General features: G+C 38.1%; 1 protein-coding gene across 3 annotated transcripts in view; it reads left to right on the top strand.

Moving 5' to 3' along the window:
• The window catches only part of NUCB2 (nucleobindin 2), a 45,485-nt gene that overhangs the window by 9,086 nt on the left and 23,166 nt on the right, over positions 1 to 13,233 (top strand). For all 3 annotated transcript variants that reach the window (XM_049714302.1, XM_033416181.2, XM_004285524.3), the window contains exons 3-4: positions 7,983 to 8,126; positions 8,725 to 8,832. In XM_049714302.1, the coding sequence (XP_049570259.1) occupies positions 7,983 to 8,126; positions 8,725 to 8,832 (252 nt within the window). The remainder of the gene's footprint in view (positions 1 to 7,982; positions 8,127 to 8,724; positions 8,833 to 13,233) is intronic.

Below are 13,233 nucleotides of genomic sequence, written 5' to 3'. Positions count from 1 at the left end.
ATCAGGAATAACATCAAGTTGTGGTACCTTTCCAGCAACCTATTCTTTTTTTTTTTTTTTCGGTACGCGGGCCTCTCACTGTTGTGGCCTCTCCCGTTGTGGAGCACAGGCTCCGGACGCGCAGGCTCAGCGGCCATGGCTCACGCAACCAGCCGCTCCGCGGCATGTGGGATCCTCCCGGACCGGGGCACGAACCTGTGCCCCCTGCATCAGCAGGCGGACTCTCAACCACTGCGCCACCAGGGAAGCCCCCAGATTATTTTTAAAACAATCCCAGGCATCATGTATGCAGCCTCAGAATGCATCAAGAACTAAACTCATACCCTTGGCAGACCACGAAAGGCTCTTGAACATTCAAACCAGATTTAGCTAGCCTTCCTTTAACTCAGCCATAATCCCTCTTTTACATACACAGTAACGTTTTTGGGAAATGCTTTTGTAGTTTAAAATTTAATATGGCAGCAACTTGTGGCCATAGGTGCTTATGCTAGTGTTTCAGTGATATGCTATTCCCTATGTAACCCATTCTCAGGATATCAATCTCTTTAGTACCTTTAGCATTAGTATATCATTTTGAGGCCTGTGAAGAACATCAGGATTTTTTCAGCATTTCCTATTGACTAAATTCAGCTTTGTTTCTTCGTCAGATTACATGGAAATTATGCAGCTTCTGTTTAGTCTTGATAGGGAGTCTCTGACAAATTAACATTTGCCTTAACGATTGATGAATCCATCAAATCAGCCTCATGTTCTATAATTTTTTTTTTATTTGTTGGAGGCATTGTCAGTTTCTCCTGCCTTCATTTGCATTGTTTGGCTGCTCGTAGATAATCTTGTTGCATCTCAAAATGTAAGGCAGCTTTGTCTATTTGTTGGTATCTTCCTGTCTAAAGTCAGGTGAAGCACTTAAATGTTCTTTTACAAGAAAATGTAAAGTTGCTGTTATTCCTTTAACATCAAATATTTGCTTCACTAATATCAACTGCTTCATTTCTGTGTTTACAAAATATTTTTTTTTTGGCCGCGAGGCTTGCGGTATCTCATTCCCCGACCAGGGATTGAACCTGGGCCACAGCATTGAAAGCCCAGAATCCTAACCACTAGGCAACCAGGGAATTCCCCAGAATAGCTTTTCATTTCAATGCCAAATCACAATTTAATCCTTTTGAAGATATTTTAAATGGCAATTAAATTCAATTTGTGAAGTACCCAAAATGCAAAAACTCAGTCTGAAGTGATGGAAGTAGGAATAGCTATAATAAAGTTCATGCATGTGCAGGCAGTAAAGATTATGTTGCTATTGCCACTTAGTCAACCACATTTTAATATTCCATTAACTGAAAAACACTCTGATTTCTGAGATGTTAAACTGAGGAATTAAGTACAATGTCAGTAATTTGATTAAATATAAACAGAAAAAATACTCTAGTTGGAAAGATTATTAGGCTGAATTTAAAAAAAACGTATGAACTGCTATGTTTAAAATGGATAACCAACAAGGAGCTACTGTATAGCACAGGGAACTCTGCTCAATGTTATGGGGCAGCCTGGATGGGAGGGGAGTTTGGGGGAGAATGGATATACATACATATGTATGGCTGGGTCCCTTTGCTGTGCACCTGAAACTATCACAACATTGTTAATCGGCTATACTCCAATATAAAATAAAAAGTTAAAAAAATAAAAATATGAGCTAGGAAGATTTCATCCTTACCAAGTGTACTTCAAAATAACCAAAAAAACCCAAAATATGACACTTATTTTTTATATATAACTGGTCTTTATCATACAAATAAAAGAAAATTTATTAGAGAATGGAAAAAATAAATAAAATAAAGTGTGTGAGAATGTGTGTGTTTGTGTGTATCTACACACTAATCAAAAGAGAACTGTTTTACCTATATTACTGTCAGAATAGACCTTAAGGCAAATTGGGGTATAAAGGTCACTCAAATGTGAAAAAGATTAAACCCACCAGAAACCTAGAAAATCTTAAATTTGTGTACATTTTTTTTGGCGGTACACGGGCCTCTCACTGTTGTGGCCTCTCCCGTTGCGGAGCACAGGCTCCGGATGCGCAGGCTCAGCAGCCATGGCTCACGGGCCCAGCCGCTCTGCGACATGTGGGATCTTCCCGGACCGGGGCACGAACCCATGTCCCCTGCATCGGCAGGCAGACTCTCAACCACTGCGCCACCAGGGAAGCCCAAATTTGTGTACATTTTATAACATAGCCTCAAAATATTCAAATGAAAATGGACAGAATTATAAGGAAAAACAGATAAATCCAAAATTAAAGTGCAAGATTTTCAGTTTTCTAGTATGATAGGACAAACAGACAAAAATCATTAAGAATGTAAAAATTGGATAATTATGAAAATTTATAGAGCATGGCTAGTTCTAAAACCTCTTTACTTTTGTAGGTAAATGATATTTGTAAATTGTATTTGTTCCTTTTTTAATGTTCGCATTTTATTTTATAAGCTCAGATTTTTTGCTCTATTTTTCATTACTTTAAAAAAAAGTTGAAATATGATTCACATATCATAAAATTCACTCTTTTTAAAGTGTACAGTGTCTCACACTCTGTATGGGAAGTGTGAAACATTCCTGGCTTTACTTCATTCTTATTTTATCTAGATAGGAACTTACTTTGGTAGTTGATTTTTGTATTCTTTGTATCCCAGCACCCAGATCTTCTATTTGATCTACCAAGGTAATTTTCAGCTGGCTGAATAAGCAATGTTTGGTTTAAAGACATTTATAAATCATATAATTTAATTTCTTACAATTGGTGTGAGTACAAACAATTTTAGTAGTATTTCTGATAATGTAACAGAAAAGATCTACACATTATTCAAAAGAATAAGCTGATAATAGAATCTAAGAGCTTAAAGAATACTGAAGTCTAGTTAAAGTCTCTTTAAAAAAATTCATTATTTAAAAAAATGAGGAAGCAGGGAAAGTTAACTGACTGACCTATGATCACATAGCAAGTGAATGGTACAGCTGGAATTAGAATATAGACCTAAATTTAGTTTTGCCTTACCCTTCTTAGATGTAACACCTGACTTTCATTTCCTTGAGGATCCAAATTTACTTTTCAGATACACATTCTCTTTGTCTCTCATAGTAGAAGAGGTTTGTGAATAATAGAGCTAAGGAGAGGCAGTATGTCCTCAAATGTTAGCATGCCTCAGAATCACCTATAGGGCTTGTTAAAACAGATTTTGCCCCCCACCCCCTTCTCTTCCTCACCCTCCTCAAAGATTCTTTGATTTAGAAGATCTGGAGTAAGCCCTGATAATTTGCATTTCTAACAAATTCCCAGGTGGTGCAGATGCTGCTCGTTCAGGGACCACACTTTGAGAACCAGTGCTTAAAAGCAGACATACTCTTTGAAGTCAGTCACTCCCAGGTCCAAACTCTGGATCTACGATTTACTGCTGTGTGACCCAGATCAAGTTTTTTAACTGATATGTTTCAAATTCCTGTACTATAAAATGGGAATAATAATATTTATTTCACAGGGCCATTATAAGAAATAGATTAGTTAATATAATAAAAAAGTTTGGCATACTGCTTGCTACATAGTAGACACTCAGTAGATGGTTTCTATTGTTATTTATAATAAGCCTGGGACCCAGTGAAATGTTTATGAACCATAAATTCAGTCAGTGTTTTAGAGTAGATGCCCAGAGACTTTCTGTCACTTTGAGATGCTGTCAGGACACAGACACATAGACACATTCATATATACAAACATATTCTTGCTTGACTCTCTTCGTATTTATGGTAGACTTGAAAGAAGAGTGAGAGAGCAGAAGTGACAAATTGGTAAAGAGATTCCACTTCCAAGACTGGATTTATCTATAGTTTATTTTTATTACTCTCAGCTTCTATTGTGTATTGAAGTAAAGGTGGACACTATAAAAAAAAGAGCATGTTTCAAGGTATGTGACATAGCTGCCAATTGCTAAGACAGAACTGCTTATTAATGTGTACGTGTGTTGTATTGTGGGAAAAGGAGAGCCTAAGGGACATCAGAGATGACACAGGTGGAGGGGAGAAGTCTGTATGAAAGATTCTTTTAATGTATTTTTTTTAATTTTATTTTTTTTTTGGCTGTGTTGTGTCTTCATTGCTGCACAAGGGCTTTCTCTAGTGGCAGCGAGCAGGGGCTACTCTTCGTAGTGGTGCGCAGCCTTCTCATTGTGGTGGCTTCTCTTGTTGCTCTAGGCATGCTGGCTTCGGTAGTTGCGGCACACAGGCTCAGTAGTTGTGTCCCGCGGGCTCTAGAGCACAGGCTCAGTAGTTGTGGTGCACAGGCTCAGCTGCTCCGCGGCATGTGGGATCTTCCCAGATCAGGGATTGAACCTGTGTCCCCTGCATTGGCAGGCGGATTCTTAACCACTGCACCACCAGGGAAGTCCTGAAAGATTCTTTTGAACTCTGGATTGACCACATCAAGGGATAATCACAGTTCCTGATGGGGTCTGCAAAATGAAGTTATGGAGGTATATCCCTGAGCTGACTTTCTCTGTGTACATTATTATAGAGAGACTATTCAAACCATTTTAGCAATTATTCATTTTCTAACTGTACAGGTACCATGTTAGGGGCTGCGGAGACTTAATTAAGCTCCAGAAGTGTGTGTAGAAGACATCAAATTGACTTAAGCAGTTAAGTCATAACTTGGGCCTTTCAACCATGATTACACTTAAAACTTTTACGTTGTTTAATGGTCATTTGGTCAGCCTGTTTACAGTGGCATATGGGACTTGCAAAGGTAAACAAAACTTTCAATTCAGAGTTTTTAAAAAAACAACTAACTTAATATTTTTAAATTAATTTTTTTAAAGGTAAAGGGTATAGCTAATAAATACTTGAAAAGATGCTCAACATCATTAGCCAGTGAAATGCAAATCAAAATCACAGCGAGATACCGCTTCACACCCAGTAGGGTGGCTATAATAAAAAAGATAGTCAATAGCACGTTTTGGTTAGTATGTGGAAAAATTAAAATCCTCATATATTGCTGGTGATAGTGGAAAAAGGTGCAGCTGCTATGGAAAACAGTTTGGCAGTTCCTCAAAAAATTAAACATGGAGTTATGGAATTGACCTAGCAATTCTACTCCTAGGTATACAACCTAAAGAATTCAAAATATGCTAACACAATAACCTGAACACAAATGTTCATAGTAGCATTATTCATACTAGCCAAAAAAGTAGAAATAACCCAAATGTCCATCAACTGATGAATTGATAAACAAAATGTGGAATATCCATACAATGGCAAATCTATTCAGCTGTAAAAAAGAATGAAGTGCTGGGACTTCCCTGGTGGCACAGCGATTAAGAATCTGCCTGCCAATGCAGGGACACGGGTTCGATCCCTGGTCCAGGAAGGTCCCATATGCCTCAAAGCAACTAAGCCCGTGTGCCACAGCTACTGAGCCCGCGCTCTAGAGCCTGCGAGCCACAACTACTGAGCTCATGCGCCACAACTACTGAAGCTTGCACACCCTAGGGCCCGCATGCCGCAACTACTGAGCCTGCATGCTACAATTACTGAAGCCCGCGCGCCTAGAGCCTGTGCTCTGCAACAAGAGAAGCCACTGCAACGAGAAGCCTGCACACCCCAATGAAAAGTAGCCCTCGCTCCCCGCAACTAGAGAAAGCCTGCGCGCAGCAACGAGACCCAATGCAGCCAAAAAAAAAGAATGCGGTGCTGATTCGTGTTACAACATGGTTATACCTTGAAAACAATGCTAAATGAAAAAAGCCGGATACAAAAGGCCACATGTTTTACATGAAGTGTCCAGAATAGGCAAATCTATATAGACTGAAAGTAGATTAATGGTTGCCAGAGACTGAGAGAATAGGGGGAGTGGGGAGTGACTACTAATGGGTATGGGGTTTCTTTTTAGAGTGATGAAAATGTTCTAAAATTGGATAATGGTGATAATTGCACAGCCTTGTGAATATACTAAAAAACCACTAAATAGTACAATTGAAAAGGGTAAGTTTTATAGCATGTAAATTGTATCTCAAAAGAGCAAAAATAAAACATGTACCTACAGTGGGCATGAAGCATGAATGAGAAGTAAACTTTGTTGTCATAAAAAATAATTATGGGAAGAGGAGGTAATTCATGGTTAGGAAAAGATTCTGTGGAGAAACAAACCATCCTTCTATTAGAGATTCATAATGCAGAGTAGCCAATCTGAAGTTCTGAAAGTCTTATGAAGGTGGAAACTTATTTAGCTTCATTGAGCCAGTATCTCCCAAACATTTCATTATAAAAACCATTTATTCACGGCAATCATGTTGAACTAGTGTCCTAGAGAAGAGTGAATCTTGGCCTTGAGCATACGTATATAGGTGGATCACCTGGATTGTTTGTTAAAACAGATTCTGGGTCCCCACCCCAGAGATTCTGATTTCAGAGGTCTTGGCTGCAGGCTGAGAATTTGCATTTCTGACAAGCTCCCAGATGATTTTATCCTTCAGGTTTGAGAACTAAACTTTGAGTAGCATCTTTATAGAATAGTCAAATCGTGTACCTTAAATGGGTGAATTTTATGGCATGTGAATTATATCTCAATAAAGATGCTAAAAAATTTGATATACTAGAAATAGCACTAAAATGTGGATTCTAGTGATTTTGTTAATGCAAGACAATGCTCTATGAGTGATTTGTTTCCATTAAAAATTTCTTCATCCATAAAATGAGTCACTGTTCTATGTATTACGTAGGGTTGTGATGAAAATGAGGCAATGTACTCTTCCAAATTGTGTTCTGTAGATAAAAACATGTTACTTGAAAAAAAAAAGTCCATGGCCAGCTAAGTTTGGGAGTCTCTAAATTAATAATGCATATTCCAGATTGATGGTCAGACCATTATTTTTGACTTGGATCCTAATATCACTCTCTCTATATAAAATCAATTAAGTTTGAGCTTTTTATTCATTCTAATTCTTGTAGTAGATCCTCTGGAGCTACAAAGATCCTTATGAAGTAGAAGCTGAATGAGCAAGGTTTGAATAATATTGCGGGACCAGCAGTATTTGTTCCTCTTTTGCTTCAATGCTGTTACATCCTGCTTGATATTTTATTGACCTATTTATCTGAAAAATTATTGGCCAAACAGAATTTTAACATAAGACTATTGGCTATGGTAAAATAATGTCTAGGAAAGTTAAGAGAATACTTGTAGCCAGTTATTTGTCTCTTTTAATCAATTTATGTTCATAGAGCAACTTATTTTCAAAATTCGATTGAAGCTAATTTAAATATTATATCCAGAAATAATTTTGGCTCTTTAGTATTTTAATAGAGAAAAAAATAAATAGTTTTCCCTTATCCCTTTTTTTTAAAAAAAATATTTATTTATTTATTTGGTTGTGCCAGGTCTTAGTTGCGGCTGGCGGGCTCCTAGTTGCAGCTCGCCAGCTCCTTAGTTGCGGCATGTGGACTCCTTAGTTGCAGCATGTGAACTTTTAGTTGCGGCATGCATGTGGGATCTAGTTCCTTGACCAGGGATCAAACCCGGGCCCCCTGCATTGGGAGCGTGTAGTCTTAACCACTGTGCCACCAGGGAAGTCCCCCTTCTCCCTTTCTTAAGCTTGGACTATTTATTTAAAAAAAAATTGAGTCCCTCATTACTGTCTTTATCTGAAGCTTTTATAATTAACCAAATGTTTTCTTATATTATATAGCAGTTTAAACTTTAAAATTTTGTTTACTTGTCATTTCAATTTTAGCTGAAAAGCATTTCTTTCCTGATTTTCTTTAGTGATCTATTTTAAGCATTATTTTTGATGTTATAATCTATTTTTAACCCCTTTCCTAGAATTCTTTTGTTGAATTAAACTTCCTGAAATTAAATATATTATTAATGTGACATTGGGAATGCATGTATATATAGTTTGAAAACGTCTTTTCAGAACCTTAATATAATTGTACCTTTATTTCAGATGATGTGGAGGACCATCCTACTACAATACTGTTTTCTCTTGGTTACATGTATACTTACTGCTCTTGAAGCTGTGCCTATAGACATAGACAAGACAAAAGTAGAAAATGCTCAACCTGTGGACAGTGCAAAGATAGAACCACCAGTAAGTGAATGCTAAAGATAACCTTGTGGGAAGAATTTTAACTAAAATATTGCTAAGAATTTATTACTTATAAAATTGGACATTTAGGAACTATTTCTGAAATAGCAGTAAAAAGAGTATTGGATAAGCATATGTTCTTTAATATCAGACAAAGTTTTTTAAATGGAGTTATATTAGATATATATATCTAATTAGTATATTAGTGTATAGAAGAATTAATCATAATATATTTCCAATGTAGAGATAACCAACCAAGAAAACGTACTATATTCAGAGAAGAGACAGATAACAATGAGGAGAGACAGGTGACAAGGGGGTAAAACCAATTAGTATATTGGTTAAGTATTCACTGTCTAAGCCATGTAGAAAATCTACCTTTATGTAAGAGTAAAACATGACATTGGTTCTGATACAACTCTCTTCATTTGAGAAATACAGCTTTTAACTTTGGCTGCCCAAACTATCAAAGTAGGTATGTCTCAATGCCATTTTGCTAGACGTTTTTTATTTTGTTTGTTTGTTTTTTTAGGATTGAAATCTTTAGATACAGGAAAGGAAAAACTTTCAGAAGAGTTACTGTTTGTTTCTTAATTTGAAGGATACTGGACTTTATTATGATGAATACCTCAAGCAAGTGATTGATGTGCTGGAAACAGATAATCATTTCAGAGAAAAGCTCCAGAAAGCAGACATAGAGGAAATAAAGGTAAATGTAATTAAATAATTATTTAACAAACACTTGAGCATGCCAGACACTGAGCTAAGTATTGGGATTACAAAGATAAGACTCGGGACTTCCCTGGTGGCACAGTGGTTAAGAATCCACCTGCCAGTGCAGGGGACACAGGTTCGAGCCCTGGTCTGGGAAGATCCTACATGCCACGGAGCAACTAAGCCCATTTGCCACAACTACTGAGCCTGTGCTCGAGAGCCCGTGAGCCACAACTACTGAGCCCGCATGCCACAACTACTGAAGCCCACGCACCTAGAGCCCGTCCTCCGCAGCAAGAGAAGTCACTGCAATGAGAAGCCTGTGCACTGCAAGGAAGAGTAGCCCCCGCTTGCTGCACCTAGAGAAAGCCCGCACATAGCAATGAAGAGCCAACGCAACCAAAAATAAAAAAATAAATAATTAAAACAAACAAACAAAAAACAAAGACTCATTCTTAGCCCTTAAAGAACCCTCAAGGGAGACTAATATCCAGAAAAAGATTACTAAGATAAATATACGCTGAGTGTATAATACATTTTGGAGATACGGAGGATGGACACCTAATTCAGTAGGAAGCAGTGGGGGAAGGTGGGAAGTCTTTCTTCCTGGTAGAGATTATGCCTGTGCTTAAATATGCAGCTGAGAAAAGGAGAAAGACTGGGAGACATGCTAGGCCAAGGTACAAGGGAACAGAGACAGGAATATATAGGAACCTGGAAGGAGTAACTGTTGCTGGAACCTGGCCTGGGAAGTGGAGGCCATGACTGGCCAAAAGATGAGGTTGGAAAGAGTCATGGGCTAGATGACAGAGGGCCTTGTACATCATGGTAAGGGGCTTGAATCATGATGTGAGGACAGCAGGAAGCTAGTCAAAGGTTTAGCACAGGTTTAGTTCTGGTGTTTTAATCAGGTCCAGATTAATAGAAGACGTAACGGGCCATATCTTATCTCAATAGGGGAGGTTTAATTATTTGTCTCTGTCCTAAGAACCCTATTTATTTGACATTATCCTAGCCCTAGACATCTCCTTAGTATTCACAATAAAGAAAGAAGGTTGTAAAAACCAAGATCTGACGTGAGAGATTCTTTTAAAGCCCACCCTTGAAGGGTAATGAATCCACTTAGTTGGGTTTATCTTAGAGTCAGCAGTAAAAAAAAATTCCAATGATTTAATTTTAAACTTTCAGTTATAACTCTCAAGATAGTTTTATTGGTTTGCTTATGTTATTTTTGTTTATCTGTTTTTAACTTTTGTAAAAAGTTATCTTACCTGGAACTTTGTTTGAAGGAAAATTTCTGAATCAAACATCCTTATTTTAGTCTCTGTCCCTGGTCTGGGCCCCTGTGAAAGTCTGACCCACATTAGGTTGTGGCCACTATCAGAACCTGTGTGTGGCTTTTATTTATTTTATTTTATTATTTTTTTTAAAAATAAATTTATTTATTTATTATTTATTTTTGGCTGTGTTGGGTCTTCATTGCTGCACATGGGCTTTCTCTAGTTGCCGTGAGTGGGGGCTGCTCTTCTTTGAGATGTGTGGGCTTTGCATTGTGGTGGCTTCTCTTGCTGCAGAGCATGGGCTCTAGGCGCTCGGGCTTCAGTAGTTGTGGCACTCAAGCTCAATAGTTATGGCTCACGGGCTCTAGAGCACAGGCTCAGTAGCTGTGGCACACGGCCTTAGTTGCTCCGTGGCATGTGGGATCTTCCCAGACCAGGGCTCAAACCCATGTCCCCTGCATTGGCAGGTGGATTCTTAACCACTGCACCACCAGGGAAATCCCTGTGTGTGGCTTTTAGTTCACAGCTGTCCTCTTGGAGGCTGTGAATTTTTCTGGGAGAATGGTAACAGCCTTATGCCAATAATTCCCTTGAATTATCTTTATTTTATTTTATTATTTTTTTTGAATTATCTTTTTTTTTTTTTTTTTTGGTGGTACGTGGGCCTCTCACAGCTGTGGCCTCTCCCGTTGCGGAGCACAGGCTCCGGACGCGCAGCCTCAGCGGCCATGGCTCACGGGCCTAGCCACTCCGCGGCATGTGGGATCTTCCTGGACCAGGGCACGAACCCGTGTCCCCTGCATCGGCAGGCGGACTCTCAACCACTGCGCCACCAGGGAAGCCCTGAATTATCTTTTTTTAATTGAAGTATATTTGACATACAGTATTATATTAGTTTCATATGCACAACATCGTGATTTGACTTTTGTATACATTGTGAAATGATCACCACAATAAGTCTAGTAACCATCTGTCACCATACAAAGTTAATACAGTATTATTGACCTCATGCTGTACATTACATCCCCATGACTTATTTATTTTATACCTGGAAGTTTGTACCTCTTGATCCCCTTCACCCATTTCACTCCACCCCCAACCTCCCTCCACTCTGGCAACCACCAATTTGTTCTCTGTATCTATGAATCTGTTTTTTGTTTGGTTTAGTTGGTTTGTTTGTTCTGTTTTTTAGATTCCACATATGTCATGCGGTATTTGTCTTTCTCTTATTTCACTTAGCATGATATCTACAGTCCCATGAATTGTTTTGAGAATAATCTCGTGTTTCCTTGAAAAATTCATTTGAGCTGTGGAACTAATTTCCTGGGATGAATGATATTTAATGTAGAACTTTCAATGTCTCTTATTTACTTCAGTTAGGACTAAGAGCATTATTTGGGGGCTAACAGGCAGTGTGGGTAATGGGAGTTACTACATAGAGATAATCAGGGAAAAGAAAACAACAAGCTTGCCTTCTTCGGTATAGGAGAATACTTTTATAACTGTCTTCCTTTCACAGTCAATTCCTATTCCCTATAGGGTTGCATGGGGGGAGACAAAATGAAGTAAGTTAAACAGTTGTTTAATGAAAAAGAAATTGAGTAAAAATAGACAATAAAAATCAAGCCGACAGAATCATTACAAACAGCTGAGCAAAGCCTCCTGTCTCAGGAAAAACTGGAAAAAAAAAAGTTAGAAGTTGTCCTTTGTTGTCAGCTAAGCATTTTGAAAGGAGAATCATACTATGTTTCTTCACTTACCAAACATTGCTAACTGGGAAGATTATGGCTTCACCCACACCACTTCCCTGAATGTACTTTTGTGAAGGATATCAGTTGACTTCCTTATTTTTTTTTTTTAAATTAAAAAATATATTTATTTATTTATTTATTTGACTGCACCGGGTCTTATTTGCGACATGCGGGATCTTTAGTTGCAGCATGCGGGACCTAGTTTCCTGACCAGGGATCAAACCCAGGTCCCACGCACTGGGAGCATGGAGTCTTAACCACTGGACCACTAGGGAAGTACCTGTCAGTGATTTCTTAATTGCCAGATCTAGTGAGCACCTTTTATTCCTCTTCTTACTGGACTCCTTTATTTTATCTCAGTGGTTCTCAGATTTTAAATTGTTAAAACAGATTTCTGGGCCCCACCTCCTGACTTTCTGATTCAGTAAGTCTAGGGCCTCCATATCTAAAGTTCCATATCTAAAGTGATGCTGATGCGTCCACTTTGGGACCACACTTGAGAACTATTGTTTTATCTAATAATAATGACCATTCTCTCCTTGAAATGTACTACTCTTTTTGCTTCTGTAACAGCATATTCTCTTAGCTCTCCTCCCTCTCTGAACAATCTTTCTTGGTCTTGCTTGAGGCGTTTCTTTTCCTTCCCTTCCTCCCCCTTGACTCAGTCCTGAAGGGTCTGTGTGCCTGCTTGCTAGTTAGACTTGCAGTTTCTGATTGAAAATGCATTTTTAAACAAGAGAAGGTAAACCACTAGCTATTTTGTCTCTTAAATTTTGGAACATTTATAGAATTACTCATCTATGAAAAAATGTAATCAAAGGAAACAACCTAAAAAAGATGAATTTTGAAAAGTTGTTTATATATGGAATGACTAAAGCTTAAGGAGGCCACATTACTTAAAAAAAAAACTATTGAAATATAATTCACATACCATAAAACTTGCCCCTTTAATGTATACAATTCAGTGGTTTTATTATATGTACAGAGTCATGTAACCATCACCACTATCTAATTTTAGAACAATTTTATTTCCCCCCAGAAGGAACCCTGTACCCATTAAGCAATCACTCCCCCTTTCCTTTCTCTCCTCAGCCCCTGGCAACCATTAATCTACTTTCATTATCTGTGCATTTGCCTATTCTAGACATTTCATATAAATGGAATCATACAAAATTTGGCCTTTTGTGCCTGGCTTCTTTGACTTAGCATAATGTTTTCAATGTTCATCATGTTGTAGCATGTATTGGTGTATTCATTCCTTTTAATGGCTGAATAATATTCCACTGTATGGATATTCCATATTTTATGAATTCATCAGTTGATGGACATTTGGGTTATGTCTACTTTTTTGGCTCGTATGAATAA

Source organism: Orcinus orca, chromosome 8 (genome assembly GCF_937001465.1).
Source record: "Orcinus orca chromosome 8, mOrcOrc1.1, whole genome shotgun sequence".
NCBI lineage: Eukaryota > Metazoa > Chordata > Mammalia > Artiodactyla > Delphinidae > Orcinus > Orcinus orca.
This window is presented reverse-complemented; position numbering and strand designations above follow the sequence as displayed.